Raw genomic sequence first — 19,044 nt, forward strand, 5'->3', positions numbered from 1 at the left:
TTGCAAGTTCGAGTCTTGCGTCGCTCGCTTCATTTTTTGCCTTTCTTTTTTCAAACAATCCAGTTTGTCATCTTTTTTTATTTCTTCTTTTCTTTTTTCGCACCACTTCGTTTCCATGAGTTTATTTTCATTTTATTTAGCCTTATTATTATATTATTACCCGAATATTCTACTCGAAGTCGGTTTAAAAATGTAGTTACTGTCACGAACGCTGACGAGGACTGCACTTTAATTTTCATTGTCCGTCATCAGTGATCAGTGGTTAGGAAAGATACTGTCTTGGGGGCGATTGAAGCAAACATCTAGACCACACAGGGCCCAAGTACGAATCCGAGGAATTTTTGATGGTGCCACACGGGGCAGGCACAGTTACGCGACGCGGTCACCTTCGAGGTTTGTCTTGGGTCGGGTCAGCTTGCATCCCAACTTCCCGGCGCTCAGCATCGCACCTACGATTAGTGTGGAAGAGTAACAGTAATTCTGGACTTGAGTGAGGCAGATATGGGACCTCAAGTTGGGGGCGCAATCGGTCGATCAGTCAATCAATCGAGACAATGGAGGCAGAGCCATCGGGCCTGATGATAGGAGAGTAGACATAAGGGCAATCACTGCACGAGACGCGAGAAGTTTCTTTACTTGGAAGGGGGGGCTCAATTCGATGTTCAATTCATCCGGACCACTGAACGACTCCTTACTCTCTGTCGCCGATTAAACACCAGCCCTGCCTAATCGCGAAGAAATCAATGAAAAAAAAAAAAAAAAAACCCCAGCCCTGTCCGATTGAATAGGTATGCGTCAAGTCCTAGTGGCTGACGAAAAAAAAAATCAAAAATCGGTGTGCTCCTTCTCCAAATCAGATGTCCTGCTGGGCCGTCTCGCCATCAGCCTCATCCTCAGCGGGCTTCTCGTCACCCTCAGCGGACTTCTCATCATCCTGAACGGACTTGCCGTCATCCTTCGAGGCGTTCTCAATAGAATCCTCGGGCTTCTAGTCATCCCCCGAGGCCTTCTCAGCAGAAACCTCGGCCTTCTCATCGTCCTTGGCGTCCTTGAAGGCGCCTCCAGTCTCAGCCGTAGCCGTAACCTCGGCAGCCTGATTGGCCGCCTTCTTCGTAGCAGCGCTCTTGCGAGCAGAAGCGGCAGTCGATTTACCTTCAAGAGGAGAGGTCTTGCGCTTGCGGCCCCGGGGAGTAGCCTTCTTGGCGCTGCCAGTGGCGGCCTCGCCCTCGGCCTCGCCGGCGTTCTCCTCGGCGGTGTCAGCGGCGGCCTTGCGCTTACGGCCCTTGGTGGGCGTCTTCTTGACGGGAGTAGTGGTCTCGCTGGCGCCACCTTCGGCGTCCTTGAAGTACTTGCGCTTGATGGCGCACCACGAAGCGCGGCCGCTGGCGACGGTGGTGAAGCCGCCAAGCTCGGCGAACTTGGTGTAGTCAATCTACGTATTTGTGAGTCAGCATTGGGGTTGAGTCATCTTGAGATTGATTGTGATGGAGACGCGAAAGGTGAGGAGGCAGAGGCTTCGGACGGTTCTTTTTGGGGGAAGGAGAGCGTGTTTCGGGTAGAGATTTCTAGAGATACTCACGGAAGCGTCCTTGATCGACTGGAAAGCCAGGTAGATGAGCTCCAACTCCCTCTGGGTAGGAGTCGGGCCGGCAGCGGGCTTCACAGCCTGAGACGAGGCATTACCAGCGGGCTTTGCAGCCGGGGTCGAGGGGATGTCGGCAGGCTTTGCAGCCGAAGGCGAAGCGTTGTTGTCAGCCATTGCTGGATTGTTGCGATGTCGTTAAAATGTTTGGCAATGTTTGGGTCGAGTGAGCTGAGTGAAAACAGAGTCGAGGGGATGACAAGAAGAGTTGTTTGGGGTTTGGAGAGGTGTCAAGGGGAAAGATGTGAAGAGGGTTTTTGAACTGGGAGAAGAAACAGGCTGGGTTTTTGAAGGATAAGGCAAAGGTCAAGAGAGAAAGAGCACGCTGCATCTTTATTACACATGCTCTGATCTTTATTGAGAAGCATAAGGCGAGTGCAACAGGCTGCTGTTCATGGGAGGTGGTTTCCAGAATCATCTGGCCCGTTGCCTTTACATCGGAGGACGTGATGCCATTCACGAGGCAGGACATTTGGGAAATACGATGTGGTGGTGAACTGAACCAGGTAGGCTGCACTGCCCAAGAAAGTTCTACTTTGATTTCGAGGCGTATCCTGTGCCTTCCTCATGGTGAGAGTCCATTTGAAGTTACCCATTCAGACAGGCATGTGAGGAACTGACGGCGATGATAAGGGAGCTTGAAGAATCATGAGATTGCTGGATGAGGAGTTGAGGAGCAATCTCTAAGGTATGTCGAGTAAGACTGGAAGGTAGTAGGTTCCTGCTAGTAGGCTTCAACTGGATAAGCTTGATTTATGTTACTAACTTCTAATTTATCTAGATCTGTCTCCTCATTTCTCGATATGGAATTCACGATTGCTTTCTCAAGGTTTGTCTCTGTGATTGAGGGACATGTTCATGGGGGAGCTCAATGCTTTCAGACACATCCTTCAGTCACCTACTGCCTGCTAGGGTAGACAATGGAACAATCGACAAGAGGAACAAAAAGCAGGAAGCCACTCGAAGACTGATCTTGCCAAGACAGCTATTTTGAGGGTTTTGGCCAAAGAAGAGTGAAATCAGGCATGCACTCGACCGGGACTCGGGGGTAGGATATATTTGACAGGAACCAATTCGAACCGAGAAGGCGGGATGGAACCCCCATGAACAAAGGAGGCACTTCATCCAGATGGGAGTTCCCCTCTGCCGGCAGAAATTGATTGATCCTTCACCGTGGATATTAACCGCAATCTGGCATCCACCCTCTTCCGCATTGGTAGACCATGCCGACGAGCGAATTTACTCTAAAAATGTCCTAGAATATTCCCGATACGGTCTTTCGGTTGGCTGCCGGCGTCGAGCGCTTCGCATTTCTGGCGCTCTCTTCATCAGGCGCCAAGAAAGATCCCCATATGATGGCAATGTATAGAAAGGCTCCCCTGTCAGCATGAAGAACCCTTCCTTTTTCCTAATACGTTGAATTTATATCATTTGCAGAATCTAATGCCCGTTGTTATAACAGGTATGCGTATACGGGCTGTCGGTACCGGGTGATGAGCGGACCCACGAATGGAGCATATAAATAAGGGAAGTCCGCGTTCAGCCCAGGCTCCTCTTGGCGCATCTCGTCGGCGGCGGCGGCGACGGCAGTGAAAGAAGTTATATATTTATTTGACGTTTTCCCTATCCCAGGACTCGATTCGAGCTGGCTCGATGCTCATGTTGACCGCTTCTCCTGTGGCTACCAATTTCTTGCTACCTACCATCTTACGTTTGTCTACTAGAGCCTTCGGAGGTGGTCTTGTCTTCGGGGCATACGTCTCACGTCTTTCGATTTATGTATACTACGACGCAACCATGAGACCCTTCACGCTTCTTCTTGCGACGCTCCCGGTCGTCTTGGCGGGAGTTATCACCCCCACCATCATCGATCTCGGCAACGCCACATCAATCGGCATCACCGCCGACGGACCCGACGCCAATCTAATCCAGATCGTTTCCGTCACGACACAAGGCAGAGGCTGTCCCGCAGGCTCCGTCGCCAGCATCATCAGCCCCGACCGTACCGTCGTCACTCTCGGCTACGACTCATTCAGAGCTTACATTGGCCCGACACCACGAGGCCGTCGCCGGGGTCGGAACGGTCGAGCGACCCGAGAAGAAGAGAGCTCCAATTGCACCATCCGGCTAAAACTCAAGTATCCTGGCGGTCACACCGTTTCTGTCGTTCAGACTACCTTTCATGGATTCGCAGTGCTTGATCCTGGCGTCACCGGCATCTTCGAGTCTCGATACGGGTTTGGAAATGGGCCCCAGTCGGCGCTGGTGACCTCGAGCATCGAAGGAAATGAGGAGAGGTCGACGATCGGTGAGCAGTATACTGCCACTGGAAGTTTTCCTGACGACCGGCGTGTGTATGCTCCATGCGGGGAGGAGATTGATCTGGTGATACAAACGACTATCAACTTGAGGTCGAGGAACGAGACGGGCTCGGGATCGCTGAATGATGAGGATGCGACCATTGCTTTGACGCAACAGGTGAATCTGGCTTTCGAGCCATGCGTTGCGTGAGCTTATCTTCTTCCCAAACTACTCCAACCCAAGACTCATAAAAGACCACCCAGACCATGAGACGGAAGGCTGTGACGTGCCTCTATGATACGACTACTCTAATTGAGAGGCCAAAACACATATCGTCTTCCTCTCTCCACCATTATTGGCGCCGCCTTCTTTCATATTGAGCGAGAGGGCATTGCATTCCGGTTAGGTGTGGTTCAATTGTGATAAAGATGAGCATGTAAGCGTGGTATCTTGAATTAATCGGGAGATCGGGAATCTATTCTGTATATATAATATCATTACACATTCTACCTATCAACACATAGCGCATAAAGTTCATCCACAAACGTCACCAGCTCGTTAAACCTCTCCGCCTCGATATTCGACGACATCCCCTTTCCGCCATGAAGATTCGCCAACTCTATCGCGTCACCCACGCCGTGTCGCTGCCCCTCGTAAGACGACTGGCTGGCGCGGTCATTGTTCCCGTCCTCCGAGCCACTGCTGTTGCCTGCTGATGCGTTCTGCACGTTGACTGTTACTTCTTGGGATATCATGATTCCGCCAAGCATGGAGAGAGCCTGTGCGGGTGGCTTATCATAGGTTGGGTCCGACCCATGAGCTTGGTCCACGCTCCTCCTGCCCCAGAGCTTGAGCGTCGAGCTCGACTGGTTGGATACCGACGGGGCGGCCTTTTGCCCAAAGACAGTTGGGATAGGATTACCATCCCCGTCTACGCGATGTCCGTACGGGCTATTCCTGCCGAACCTCCTCAGCTTACCAGGCAAGCCCTTGCCAGAGAACATGGTGCTCTGGTGATGTTCCTGGTCTGGATTCCTCCGAGGCGCCGCGTTGATGATCGGACCGAGCTCTCGGTGCACCGCACGCGTAAAGGCGGAGTTGCTCGTGCTTCCGGGAGCCGTAAGCTGGCGTACCTTGAAGAAGCTGAGGGGCGTGAAGACGCAGTTGGCGCTGACGACCCTCGCCTCGGCGGGGATGACGGCGCGGAGGGCTATCATCACGCTGTAGTGCTCCTGTTGAGTTCCCCCCTCGTCGCGTTGGGTGAAGTTGGGGACGCGAAAAGTCTTAGCCGTGAGCCGGGCGTCATCGATACACTTGTCCCCAACCCAGGCGTACAGATCCTGAATGGCGCCGAGGAGATGGCGGGCGAAGGTGGCTTCGTTGGGTGCAAGGTCCTTCCACATGGGGAGTTTCCTTTCGATATCGGCGACCGTCATGCGGTCGAGGCGCTTGAGGAATTCGACATGCGAAGAGGACAGTTTGCCAACCGGCAGGGGCACGCTGGGGAGTAAGTTCTTGGCTTCCTTGCGGACGAGGACGTCGTAGCCGGGGCCGCTGTGGCGCGGTCGGATGCCGAAGAGGCCGACGTGGGGGCCGGGCTCGAGAGTGTTCCTGGAGTCGCTGTAGTTGGCAAGACGCTTCAGTTTGTGCTCGAAGTTGGGGTCTTTGATCTGCATGCTGGCGGAGATGTACGAAGCGACCTGGTTCACGTCGGCGAATCGGTATCCCGCGGCTCCGAGCTTTTCGATGGCGCGATCGCTCTCGACCTTCTTGACGAGAAGCATGAGCGAACCCGCAGCGCGACCCTGCTTCTTCCTCTCTGCCTCCTTCTCGATGTCCCTGACACGAACTTGGGCGGCGTCCTTGGGATCAATGGTGCTGTCGAGTGACTCGTTTAAGGAGCTGCTCTCATCCAAGGACAAGCGCCCAGAGCCAGTCGGCAGGATCTCCTCGTAGAGGATTCCGCCACTAGAGAAACTCTCCCTCAGACGAGACGAAAGGGAGGCGGCAGCAACACAAAAGAGCTCGCGGAAGATGACGTCGTACTTCTTGACGACTTCGCCGTGTTCGCTGACGAGGTTGATGTTTGTGCGGGCGTCGCGGTCGCGGCCTAGGCGGGGGAGTTGAGCGAGGTGGTTCATCATGCCGTCGAGGAGGGGTTGGATGCCGGACCAGTTGCGGGAGGCTTGGAACATCCATTGGAAGAGGGGGCTTCCGGTGTCGAACTTTTCTCGGGTGGACTAGACAGTGGGGATGATCTTAGTGAGTTATTGCTAGAGATGCATCTAGATGCTTAGGGAAGAGAGAGGCTTACCTTGTCGAGGAAAGTATCAGTAATCTTTTCGCTGGGTAAGAGACCGTTACGGTTGATGAGAATGCGTCCGTGCTGATCGAAGACGGCCGCAGCCAGGACGACCTGCTGGGCCTTGTTGGCGTATTGCCGACGGACCCGTGCGGTGTAGATGGCCGTGCCAGCCATGATAAGGCAGGTTCCCACAGACTAGCGCTACCATGTTAGTGTCTTGCTAGTTGAGAGAACAGACACAGGATGGCCGAGATAGAAACCAACGCACCAGGATAATAACGACAATGACCGTAACATTCCTCGACATGCTCTTCCCCCCAACAGAAATCTTCTTCAACCTATACGCCGTCCCCACAACAGCACACCAATGCATCCCCGAAACACCCCCGGCCAACAAAATCCCACACCCCAACGTCTTCCACCATGAGTTGGCCCAAGCAGCCCTATACACGAAGAACAAGAATAGGGCGATCGTGCTAGCGGCGACGGCGATTACCCCGGACCCGACGACGTAACCCGGCCTGTAGATGCAGGAGTAGTTGGCGATGGAGGCGTTGCCGAGGTAGTGCATTCCGCAGATGGCGCAGCCGGCGAGGATGCCAGAACCGATGACGCGGGGCCACGAGTGGCTCGAGTCGGCGCCGATGGCGACGAATGCGAGGATGAGGACGATGATGGGGACGAAGAAGGAGACAGCGGTTATGCCGGATGTGTAGGAGATTTGGAGTTCTTCTTGGCCGTCGGCGAGGACGATGGCGAGGGAACCGATGAAGTGCTGGAAGCGAGCCTGCGTGTTAGAAGTTCGAGGAGGACTGGGGGATGAGTTGTGATGGTTTTCGTTTCTCTTCTTTTTCGTCTTTTTCTACTTCGGGTTGGGTTGGATTCTGTTCTTCTTACCATGCACCAGATGGCGACACCACCCATTGCCACTGCTGAACCAACAAGGAGAACACTGTGATTTTCGAGTCAGATGTTGGTGATGGTCTAAGCAGACTGGGCACGAGCGGAAAAAACAACATACTGGTTGAACAGACCCCTCGGCGCCGTTCGACGATTGATCAACTCAAGCGTCGACATGGCGCCGATGAAGCTAACCACATAGCTAAGAGCCACAAAACCGGCGTTGAAGGACGGAGGTATGAGCTGGCCTTCGTACAGGCGGCTCAGCTCTTCGTGCGAGGCCATCGCTTCTCTTCTTGATCTACGACCTAACCGTTCGTCATAAGATGGGACTTGCGGAGAGAGGAAGTAAAAAAAGAAAGAAAGAGAAAAAAAAAAATGAGATGTGACAGCTGGGAAGTCGGGTAACGGTGAAATGGATCTCGGGAAGGAGATCGATCGGTGTGGGAGACGGAAGCCGGGGGATTTGATGGAGTATGTATATTACTGCATCCTGGGGATTGTGTATGGTCTCTCATCAACAGGGGCACTTTGTTGGTCGTTGTGCAGTAAGAGAGAGATCCGAGGGTGTAAGACTTCCCTTTTTTGGTATATTACCCCGATCGAGGACACACCCTTCACGCCCCTTCCAGTGGCTGCACTTCACCTCAATGGGAGATAGAGTTACACACATATATAACCTTCCTCTTTTTCCTGCATTGGCAGCGCAGGGGCCTCCTCTAATGTCCCCAAAGATCCTCTCCCGCCCGCAATCCCAAGGGGAAGGCGCAGCGAGTGTGGCATTTGGGCAACGAATGAGACGGGGGTTGAGCACACCCAAGAGACGCTTGGTATTACCGGATTCCGATCTCCAGATGCTACGCTATGCTACCAGGGGGGTACCACCTCTTGGCCGGAGCTGAAAGCATAAAACTAGGGGATGTGGAGCTTTATTGATCGTTTTAAGATAAGAAAGTAACGCTAGATCGTACACAAACTTTGAAGGTAAGGGTGGGTAATATCGATTTCCAAGGGACAAGATTTGAGGTTGCTTCATAAGACGCAGCCTGGGAGACGCAGCAGTGGGGCTGGGCAAAAGCATCCCAGGCTTGGCGAGCCAACGAGGAACTGGCATGGACAGGACCGACTGGTCGGAATTGGGGTTCTGTCGTGGGGTATGTCTGAACTTGATAGAGATTCTAGTGTGTCTTCTGCACTATTACGAAGTGGACTACGCTAGCTCCACGCCATTCCCAGAGGGGGTTTTGGCTGCTCGGGATGGATTGCGTGAGATTGATGGCAGAGAACGCCGGTTACGCTCTTGAATGGCGAGCAAGCTACGGTAAAGTGGGTGAATTCGCCGAGCTCCTGTCTGTCCGTTTCTCGATATATACTGTCCTCACCCCCCCGAATGGACGCTGGCCCTAGGAGGTGGCTTAAACTCCGACTTTGGTGCCTCTGAGCGCACAGGGTTCGAAACGTGCAAAGTGTTACTAGTTACGTAGTAAGCGGTGGTCGGGTCCCCCGAATCACGGCGAAAGAAGTGGAGGCGACTACGGAGCATTCGCGTGGGATAGCGGGCATCTTATGAAGGACGCCAGGTCGTGCGCGGAAGCTCCATTTTGTGCACTAGTGAATCCCCTTGCTTGCGTGGCTGGGGTGTGGCAGGCACGAGGTAGAGATTGAGTGGACGTTTCCTCGGCTTATCATCTCGGATAGAAGTTTTACCTTTTTAATTTCATCAACTCTTTTTTTTTTTTTTTTTTTTTTTTTTGGGGGGGGGGGGGGGGGGGGGGGGGGAATTTATTTATTCATTTATTTTTAATTTATTCTGAACGACCTCTCTCTGGGATACGGTGAGTCTACTTCGAGGCTTCGTGGGAAATTCTACTAGATGAGGGGAGACGGGAGAAGGAAGGAAAGAGTGAAAGAATGGAACTAGTTTGGGCTTGGGCTCTTCCACCGGCGATGGCGATATAACCGCGAAACAATGCCAATTGCCGGGGCGGGGTGGACTATCTTCTCTGCCCTCCACGTATTATATTCTCCTGATATCTCTGAGTCTGTTCGAGTCTTCTGAGTCAAGACTCGAAGAAGACAAACTCAGAAGACATTACCGAAGTGATGTTGCCATTTGCCAAGCAGGGCAAGAGTGGATCTTGTCCGGGCTTGTGGGGCTTTCGCTGCCGATAGTGTCTCGTTTGAAGACTCCGATAGGCGAGACGACGTCGCACTTGAAGAGTTCAGCTGAGTTGTGGAAAAGTTTCGATGCTACCCTTCACGCTAGGGTTTGCCTGTTCGCTAGCTTAAACGGGGCTCTGGCTGGCTGGCTGGCTGGCTGACTTTGGCCGGTGTGGTGGATCCAAGTCATTTCTCTATCACGGCTCGTGTTCACTGCTTACTTCGTATGGCTCACGGCTCGTTGACCATCCTCGCATGAGTGAGCCCGAAGCTCCGTCGGCTCCGCCTTTGTCCCTGGTTGACTGTCCGTCTCGGGCGCACGTGGCAGGGATAAATTTGCTTGCCCCAGAGTCTGAGGACCAGTGCTTTTACTTTTCCCTGCCATCACACGCAGAACCTGGTTGGTGGCGTTTTCTGCTCTCTTGGGACTTTCCCTCTTGGGTCTTCGGCAGATTCAGCGAAAGAAGGCATGCAACAGTAATGCTCGGCTCGTTGTGTGAAACAGGTAAGTGATCCAGTTGGCAGTCTCGGCCCTTACTTCTAGAACGGACCGGAAGCGAATTATATCGTTTTTACTTGAACCACAGGCCCGGACTGAGATGAATATAGAGCAGGCATGGACATGAGAGTCTGGTGAGGCACTAACTGCCTGATGAGCTCCCGGCTACCGACCGAGCAGGCCAAATCTGGTTGATATTCGGTGGAGCCAGTGGACCAGTGCGTGTTTCCACTCTCGGGTGCATGAACGAGCACTAACCCTCGACGCTTGGACTCTGTTAGCGCACTGCATTGACCCAATTCCAAATGCTATGAACCAGCCGCAGGAGTATTGTCCTGGGGCGACAGGGGATCCCCTGCCCAACCTTGCTTTGTGAGCGTCCACCGAGTCCACGATGGCGCCGTACACCGAGGTCGCTGTTCTCGGTCCGGTCGGAGATTTTGGTCGAGATGGATCCTGTCCGCAGGTTTGAGAACCTCATTTGCTTTTTACCAAGACGTGATACATTTGTACCCGAGAATACTGCATCCGGAGATGCAGACGCAGATGGTCAAAAGTTACTTGATGATTATTACTTTGAACTAATTCCAATAATTTCAATACTCTGTGACTCTCCTCAGATTCTCCTCTCACTTTTAATATTTGCCTTTTTGGTTCGACAATAAAACAATAAATTTCGACAACGGCGAAGTGCTTCCTCCGTGTCGATCATTCATCCGACGCCTCCCCTTTTCGTATTATCTTCTAGCAAGCACTTTTCCTGTATACCTGGGGCTTATTACCTCTGTCCGACCGTGCAAGACGTTGTCTCCTCGTCATTCGATGCGTCAACCGCTGTCACCACAGACTCTCCCTGTCGGTGTGGTCCGAGGACCTCGGCGATGAGGGTTGCTCCATCACGAGCTAGCAACAGGCCAGGTTCTTTCTAGTGAATGACGAACCCCACATCGCTAACAATTGGCAGGATGGCCGAGCGGTCTAAGGCGCTGCATTCAAGAACAATTCTTTCCAGAGAAAATTTGGCTCTGCAGTTTCGAAAGAAGCATGGGTTCGAATCCCATTCCTGTCATCGTTTTTTTTTTGTCTTTTTCTTTTTGTTTCTCTATTGCCATCTTGTTTTTTATTTGTTTATTCTCTTCTCATTTACACTGTTATCCCCCCTTTTGCTTGCTTTTTGCCAAGATACCTTTTATGACTGATGTGGTGTTTACCTAGAGTATATGAGTTCCAACGCTGCGAGGAGGTGGCGAGTTTGCCGAGACGTTTTAAGAGTAATTTGAATTGATAATATAGACGTAGTGATGCGCCATGACGGGCAAAGTTGGAGACCATATTATTACCATGGTCATTATATCCCAAGGAGAAAAGGCAGAATGAGGGCATTGTCATCGGCTGCGTGGCATGCGCTGCAACTTCTATTATCAACGCCATCAGTCGATCCTGCAAAACATGTACGTTTTAAGGAAGAAATAGAGCTTTGTGAATAGATGATGCTCAAGTTAATATGATTGAGTTCATAAGGTGTTGAAGAGACGGAACTATCGAGGATTCGAGTTGGAAACTGGGAGAAGGGGGCAAGGAATTGCGAAAGTTTTCAAGCTTCGACCCGACGTCAGTGATCGCGCGCAGGGCTGTCAGAGCAAGACCAGGTCCGTCCATCTGGGCTCCCGAAGACAAATTTGACTGTAGTTGTCAAGCCGGGCGCGGTCTAGACCTATCGAGGAGACACAAACTCTGAAAGATTGAGGAGTATTTAGGCGACTGATAGCACAGGGTCCGGTTTGTACGAGGTGAAAGTTAAAAGGCTAACGCCGATCGCTGATTGTTTTTGCCACATTCCTCTAATACAGATTATCAAGAAGGCTTGTGGAGAAATAGGGAGAGAAGGGTGTTTTGGGTATACTTGACGGAATAGAAAACTGTGCAGGACAGTCGATGCAAGCAACTCCTCGTGGATCGGCTTGAGACTTCTACGCGTTACTCTCGACAATGCTAAGCTTATTCCTCTTCTCCCTCTTGTGAAGGTACCGGATAACGAATGCGATCCATATCAGTGCAACTGACAGCCCAACCATGCTTGGATAACCCTTGGCATATCTTGGGGCTTCAACCTGTTGCCAAATGAGGAGAGGGAGCCAAGCTTGGACGACATAAGCCATCTCATTCATGGAACCGGTGACAATAGCGCGCTCCTCGTTATCGTCACTGCATATCTCGTGTGCCCAGGCGAAAGTAAGGCCACTAATGCCGCCACCGAAGCCGCAGAGGAGGAAGCACGCCCACTTGAATGCACTTGGGATATCCCAAACGGTGAGGCCGGTATAGGCGACGATTTTAACCACGCCCGAGAAGACGATGGCTGGCCAGCGTGCTCCGCGAAACAAGCTGTCAGACGTCCAGGCATAGATGAGAGTTGTAATGATGCTTATGACCTCGGCAATTGTTGGGTAGATGTTGATCTGGCGAATCGAGTAGCCCTCCTGCTTTAGCCACAACGGGAATGCCGGTTGCGACAACCCACCGTTCCCGTTGTTGAAGAATATGTAGAGTAAGACAAGAGTGTAGATGCGCCAGCTCGAAAATATTTTGCGGAACTTCGACTTCGTGTACGGGGCGCGGGTTGCGCGACCCTCCAGCTCCATGCGTCGTTTCGCCAAATCTATCTCGGCGGGAGTCAAGTACCACGCGTTGGTAATCTCCGGGAGGTCGGGTAGAAAGAAAAATCCCGAGATCGCAATCGGGAGCGAAACGATGGTGTTGGTAATAAAGAGCCATTGCCAGCCATGGAATCCGTGAACCCCATCGAGGTTGTGAGTTCCAGCCATCAAGTAGCCTGAGACCATCGATCCGACGTTGCCCATGGCGTGAAACAGGCAAGACCTCTTGGCTAGCTCGTCTTTACGATACCATGATCCGATGATGTACTGCATTCCGGGATAGAACGCGCTTTCTGCCAGACCGATGAAGAAGCGCAAAGCGTAAAGTTGAGGTGCGTTTTTGCATTTTGCGAGAATGATGGTTAAGACGGACCAGGTTACCTAGTCGGAAAGTTAATGTACTTGAAATGGATGAAAGTGCCCACAGCTGTCGTCCTCCTGTGCAGGGGAACTCACCTCGCAAGCTGGAATCCAATATCTTGGACGAATACGTGTAAGGAGCATGTTACTGCGGGTTGATAGTCGGCGACCGTTCACGAGGGATATAGCTTATAAGATATGGCGAAATTCTGGATGTTTCTTCTTACCTTGGAATTTCACCCAAAACATATCCAACCGTCCAAGCTGTTTGCATATAGTTAAGCTCGTTGCCATAAAGGCCGAGGTCCTCTTTCATGCCCGATACGAAGGCATTATTGATATTGACCTGCGAAATATTAGGGAAAATGGATCATGGAAAACAACCTGGTTGACGTAAAAGACTTACCTGGTCGAGATACTTGATAAAGTAGCCCAACGAGGCAAGAGTCATAAGCACGGCATCGAGTTTGAAGAGAAACCGCCGCTCCTCTGGAGATTTGTCGAATGTGTCCCAGATGTATGACTTCCAGCTTTGCACGGGAGCCTCCTGGACGAGTCCAACCGCCGAACTACTGGCATGCGGCGTGGGGGCGGTTGACGCATCTGAGGATTTGATCTCCGAAGTCTCGTGGGCCACGATACCTTTAACAGAGCCAGCCATTCTTTCAAGACTTTGTTTGTGGATGGAGAAGTGGAACAATATAAATACTACCGAGTTAAGTTTATCTATCTAGAACATATTATGTTACTTTCTACTGAGCTCAGGCTAATATTTATATACATGTTGTGTAAGTCGTAGCCATCCGGTCGTCGTCCAACGGCGGGTTCTTCGATCACATTTTATTACACCATCTACCTTGGAATGTAACACCAATATGAAAATTAATGTTAAACCCCTGATCACTCCTGGCCTTCTCACTTAATGGCTGGGAACGTGTGTTCTAGGTGACGAGTACCTACTGGGGAACGAAGAATAGCCCTCAACTGTCCTCGAGCTTTCTACGTGGAGGATTACGTCTAGTGTTGCACTGATTCGTTCATCATCCTACATATTGCCATTTAAACATTCTAGCAATACGTCTATCCCTTTAGGCGTGGGGCCATTGCGAGGAAATAGAGGCGCATTACAACGTCTTCTTACTCTGCCCATGTAAATGCGACTCTTCCGCCCCCATCTCCCCCCACGACTTTTATCTGCCTTCTAACATTTCCAACCACCGAAGTGGGAAAAGAAAGAAGAGAACTTTTCTTCCCCGCATCTTGCTCGGTATATCTTCGTGGGGCCATTCTGCCCTCTCAGACACTGCTGGAGGATTCCACTTTCTCCACTTGCTCACTAATTATTGTTACATGACTCTATGTCGCCATCTCGATATCGATGGCGTTTGGGAGGAATCCGTGAACTCGGAATTTAACTTTGTGTGAGGCCTCTCCATAAAGATGCGCAGCGAAGGCGTATTACCCCCACGCTTAGAGGGTTTGATCCTACAGACTTCATGGCTGGCCTCCTCCAAGTTAAGACGCATGAGGAGACAATAACCAAGATGCTAGATACTTTTCCAGTATTGGCGGATCACGAAGAGTTTTCATAATCAATGAAAACACAGTGATTACTAGTCTCCGTCAAGAAGTCCAGAGGACGGATAAGTAACCCGTCCCGTCCGGCCCATACCCCAGAGTCCCGGGGTAGTAGAGTCTCGGGAATTTTCCTATCCTCCCTGCCGATGCATTAGCGCACTTTACAGGGCCAAGTACGGGCCTCGTCAACTACCGGGTGGTGGAGGTTAACTGACAAACGAGGTGTGCAGATTTCCTGCCCTCCGATGCGACCCAGTGTTCAATCGTAATTGTACGCATCTCTCGCGTCATTGTCCAGGACGGCCATTGACGAGAACAAATCGGTAAACCCCGCCTCCATTATCAGATCGCGGTGGGGGTCATCTCGTGTGCAAGAAACAACAGCCGGCTCTTATGTTGGGAATCTACGATCGTCACCATCAGGAATGAAATATATACAGTATTAAGCGGACTGGCCGGTAGACATCTAAGTTGTACTAGCTGCTCAATCCTGCGTCCGAAGGCTTTGTCTCCGTCTTCCAGATTACCTGGTATTCATTCAGAATGGATCCAGCACCCATTGATCCATCAATTGTTGATGTTGCCGAGCCGATCAAGGACAATCTCGGCCTCCCAGACCCGGCTCGTCGACGCTTGCTGAAGGCCGGTATTGACTTGAGCGCAGGCTACCCTTACCGACCTGCCCGACCTCTCTACCTGCAGGATGTTTACAACATACGCAATAAGGAGCGTCCTCACAACGAGCGTGGTGCAGTAGCCGATAAATCTAAGAGTGCATTATTCTCGGCTGCGACTAAAGTGACGGACCTTACGACCTACATCGGCACCGAGATTGAAGGCCTTCAACTGAAGGACCTGACTGATCAGCAGAAGGATGAGCTGGCCCTGCTAATCGCTGAAAGGAGTGTCGTCTTCTTCCGGGACCAGGACCTGAGCCCGCAGCAGCAGAAAGCACTTGGTGAATACTATGGAGAGATTGAGGTTCATGTAAGACTGCTTAACAACCTTCTCCTCACCTTATTTAGCCAAAGTTGGACGTCAACAAAAAAAAATTACGATTAATATACGCTAACTCGAAGCTGCCGTGTCCGTTAGCCCCAAGTTCCCCAGGTTCCAGGTGTGCCGGGTGTGACAGTCATCTGGCCAGATCTCGCGGCAACTGAGAGGCCCGCGTCCTTCCGCAAACCAGGAGGGGCCTCGAGGTGGCACACGGACCTTGTGCATGAAAAACATCCAGCCGGCATCACACATCTACACAACGACACGGTGCCTCCTGTTGGCGGTGACACCTTGTGGGCAAGTGGATATGCCGCCTATGAAAAGTTGTCGCCCGAGTTTCGCCGGTTCATCGACGGCCGAAAGGCTGTTTACCGGTCTGCACACAAATATCTGGATCGCGAAAAGCCAGAGGAGGGACCGAAATTCATTGAACGTATACACCCCATAGTACGCGTCCATCCAGCTACGGGTTGGAAGACGCTGTGGGTGAATCGCGCCATGACCGACCGCATCGTTGGCTTAGACCCCGCGGAAAGTGACCTTATTCTAGGATATCTGTTTGATGTGTATGAAAGGAATGTCGACATTCAAGTTCGATTCAGGTGGACGCCGAACACGAGTGTGTTGTGGGACAACCGGTGAGTAGTCTTGGGCTTCCTTCTGCCCTGTGAAACAAACACCGGGTAGAGCTGACGATGAGCTAACTGCCATACACTTGTATTAGGATCACTATCCACAATGCGAGCTGGGATTATGGGGGCAACTATCCTCGCCATGGAACGCGTGTGACATCGCTGGCTGAGGCGCCGTATTTTGATGCGGCAGCACCTACAAGACGTCAAGCTCTGGGCCTCATCAGTGAGGGCGAGATCGAGGAACTCCTCCATGACGGGTAGTTTGTCTTACTAAAATTTTCGAGCGCCCACTCTAGCATAGCCGTTGTTCTTCTATTTTAAATTGACTTCGGTGGCTATTCAACTCTTATTATTGTCAAGTAATTAGGAGTGAAGATTGTTAGATGGGACGAATCTAGACAACTGCACCTTCCGCAGCCCACGTGACCCGTCGCCCCTTTTGCTCAGGCTTGCTCTGGGCCTGCTCACCTCTACCTCACCCTAGCCACCCTTTTAAGTAAGGATCATACCCTACCCTACTTACCTTTACTCACTCTAGCTACCATTTTAGGCAGGGACCCTATAGTAACAGACTGAGAATTACTTTAACTCTAGCTAAGGAGTCTACCTAATCAACAGCCCTTTCTCGACAACACCCAACAGCCACAAATCATGTCAGCATCAGACCAACCTGCACCACCTTCGACGGCCCAATGGGGCCCCATCTCCTCCCACGGAAAGCGACTCGTCTGGTCCCTCCAGGACCCTCTAGAGTCGGCCATCTCCGTCATGCCCGAGAATTTGGACCCCGAAGCACCACGCGAACCGTACTTCCAGCAGTCCTCCACCGGCTCAAACTGGCATCGCATATCGCAGGAAGTGCTCATTGAAAGCACAGTGGCGTCTGTCACTGTCGAGTCCGCCGATCTAAGCAACTGGGCGTCGAGTTGGGCGCTGTTACACATGGAACACGCCGACGCCGACACCGACGACGACAACTCGGGAGACGAAAACTCGAGCAACGGGCCTTGCCCGGGTTGTGGTGAGCTTCCCCCGCGCGAGTACGATACACTGGTCGTCGAGGCATCGGACAAGCCTTACGTTACAATACACGACTACATTACGGCAGTACATCTGTGGCTCATGAGCCTCCGACAAGACATTCTCGAGTCACGCAATGTGTGGGACGATGAGCCGCCGAACCCGGACACCAAGTTGATAGTGTGTCCTGGTGCCCCCCATTATGTGGTAATTGACACCGAGGAAAATTGGAAGTGTGAGACGAAGAACCGTTACGACGACCTCAATCGAGAAGAGACTCCATTTGATAACGCCGGGCCGAAGGGCAAGAAGCGAAAACGCGACGAAGACTAAGGATAGACACAAAAGCACAAAGCATGGAGAAAAGATGGACAATGGACCATGCGACATGGGTAACGGGGAGTAAATATTAATACTAAAAGCTTGCCATAACATTTCAGCAACAGAGAGACCCATGCGCATACTTTGCAGCCAAGACCAATACCACAACGACCTTGTAGTATCAACGTCCTCCAAACCCGCGAATTCCCGTCTACGCAAAGTTAGGGTCCCTGACAAGCTTGATGATGATGTCGGCTTGGCCTTACTCGCAATATACTCGGGGCTGCTGTAGGTTGGATCCGAGGCGTTGACAGTAACAGTCAACTGGCCGCCATTAGCACCACAAGCACTGAGAAGCGAAGCAGCACGCTGTTCTTCCGTCGCGTCCTCGCCTCCGTCGATGGTGCGGGCGATGTCGTAATATGTGACGGAGGAAATGGTGCGCGGGTTGATGTGTTTGGCGAGCGCGAGGACGGTACCGGCGCCGAAGAGCGGGAGCGTCCATTCGGAGCATTCGAGCTCTTTCGGCATGGTCCAGAGCGGGTTGTTGTTGGTGTCGGCGAGGTGTCGCAGGTACAGGGCGGCGTACTCGATGTCCTCGGGGTCGAGGTTCTGCGAGATACCCCCGTTGACGCCGTAACAGACAAGCTAGGGGCCTTCGCCGCAGACAGCTCGCTTGGCGAGGAGATTGGGAGGCACGTCTAGGTCTCGGTGGCGTGGCGTTACGCCGGGCTTCACAGCGGCGCCGAGACCAAGGGGAAGAAGGGAAGTGATGGTGAAGATCGTTAAGGGCCACATCATATCTATTTATTATATTCCTCTTGTCAAGTTGGAGATTGGCGATGCTTTGTAGGGAAAGAAGATAGGATGATAGCTAGAGAGTGATCAATCCCATACATCACAAAGCAATCTCCAGCAAGATATTTATATACACATTGTCTTCTTTCCTCGAGCACAACAGGCCAGCCTCGGGAGTCAAGAGAGAAGCCAAGGAGAATCAAAAACTACTAAACAAAACCCCTTCTCTAGCAACAAAAGGTAATAATAGCCAACAGCACCTCGGTAAACAGGCAGGCCAGGCCAGGCCACCTGGAACGTTATATGCACCTTCTACACCTCATTTTATTCGTAAATGAGGTCCTTGCTAAACCTAAGATCATAAGTTGGGTCATAGAGGTCCTTTTGGCCATCCTTCGGCCATCCTTCGGCAATCCTTTGCCAATATTCAGATTCTACATTGGTCTCCATGGGCACATTATCGTGACAACACGGTAGACATTATCATCACATGTGGTATTGGCAAAGACGGGTGGGATGATAGTGTAACGGAACAGAATTTGGGGGAGGGGAGGGGGGAACTTTTGTAAAGTCTGGAGCTTGGCGGCTGTGCAACTCCATTCATCAGACCACCCGCGATATGCAGATGCTTCTTGACCCCCCAAGCAAGAGACGATAGGTAAGAATGAGAAAGTTCAAAGTTTGCAATGTGTACTAATTTGATGAGTTCTCGAAGTACAGAGTAATCCAGTAACACAGGGTTCCAAATATAGGCTATTTTAACAATATTGAAACGGGGCTGTGCAACCTGCCCGCTGCCCAACAAAAGAAACAAGAACTTATGTAGCCAATGGCTTGATCAATTCCCGCAAGAAATCGCTGTAAAGCCC

The 19,044-nt window shown here is 51.6% G+C and overlaps 5 protein-coding genes and 1 pseudogene across 5 annotated transcripts; 2 read left to right on the forward strand and 4 right to left on the reverse strand.

Moving 5' to 3' along the window:
• Positions 1 to 853: 853 nt before the first annotated feature.
• SAPIO_CDS6826 (uncharacterized protein) lies at positions 854 to 1,759 on the reverse strand (the record flags this gene model as incomplete). The annotated part of the gene is made up of 3 exons (XM_016788829.1): positions 854 to 967; positions 1,022 to 1,432; positions 1,580 to 1,759. The coding sequence occupies 3 exons, from the start codon at positions 1,757 to 1,759 to the stop codon at positions 854 to 856; spliced, it is 705 nt and encodes a 234-aa protein (XP_016641466.1).
• A 1,680-nt stretch (positions 1,760 to 3,439) lies between these two features.
• Positions 3,440 to 4,153, forward strand: SAPIO_CDS6827 (annotated as a pseudogene; the record flags this gene model as incomplete).
• Positions 4,154 to 4,449: 296 nt separating this feature from the next.
• On the reverse strand, positions 4,450 to 7,433 carry SAPIO_CDS6828 (Mhyt domain signaling; the record flags this gene model as incomplete). The annotated part of the gene is made up of 5 exons (XM_016788830.1): positions 4,450 to 6,183; positions 6,258 to 6,443; positions 6,517 to 7,035; positions 7,146 to 7,200; positions 7,270 to 7,433. The coding sequence occupies 5 exons, from the start codon at positions 7,431 to 7,433 to the stop codon at positions 4,450 to 4,452; spliced, it is 2,658 nt and encodes an 885-aa protein (XP_016641467.1).
• Positions 7,434 to 11,777: 4,344 nt separating this feature from the next.
• On the reverse strand, positions 11,778 to 13,485 carry SAPIO_CDS6829 (Major facilitator superfamily transporter; the record flags this gene model as incomplete). Its single annotated transcript, XM_016788831.1, has 4 exons — positions 11,778 to 12,845; positions 12,921 to 12,942; positions 13,052 to 13,170; positions 13,231 to 13,485. The coding sequence occupies 4 exons, from the start codon at positions 13,483 to 13,485 to the stop codon at positions 11,778 to 11,780; spliced, it is 1,464 nt and encodes a 487-aa protein (XP_016641468.1).
• A 1,460-nt stretch (positions 13,486 to 14,945) lies between these two features.
• On the forward strand, positions 14,946 to 17,389 carry SAPIO_CDS6830 (uncharacterized protein; the record flags this gene model as incomplete). Its single annotated transcript, XM_016788832.1, has 4 exons — positions 14,946 to 15,389; positions 15,498 to 16,039; positions 16,126 to 16,293; positions 16,636 to 17,389. 4 exons carry the CDS (start codon positions 14,946 to 14,948, stop codon positions 17,387 to 17,389), a joined length of 1,908 nt encoding a protein of 635 aa, XP_016641469.1.
• Positions 17,390 to 17,465: 76 nt separating this feature from the next.
• SAPIO_CDS6831 (uncharacterized protein) lies at positions 17,466 to 18,175 on the reverse strand (the record flags this gene model as incomplete). Its single annotated transcript, XM_016788833.1, has 4 exons — positions 17,466 to 17,471; positions 17,521 to 17,588; positions 17,644 to 17,989; positions 18,047 to 18,175. 4 exons carry the CDS (start codon positions 18,173 to 18,175, stop codon positions 17,466 to 17,468), a joined length of 549 nt encoding a protein of 182 aa, XP_016641470.1.
• Positions 18,176 to 19,044: the final 869 nt, after the last annotated feature.

This window comes from Scedosporium apiospermum (genome assembly GCF_000732125.1).
Source record: "Scedosporium apiospermum strain IHEM 14462 chromosome Unknown SEQ_SAPIO_0108, whole genome shotgun sequence".
Lineage (NCBI taxonomy): Eukaryota > Fungi > Ascomycota > Sordariomycetes > Microascales > Microascaceae > Scedosporium > Scedosporium apiospermum.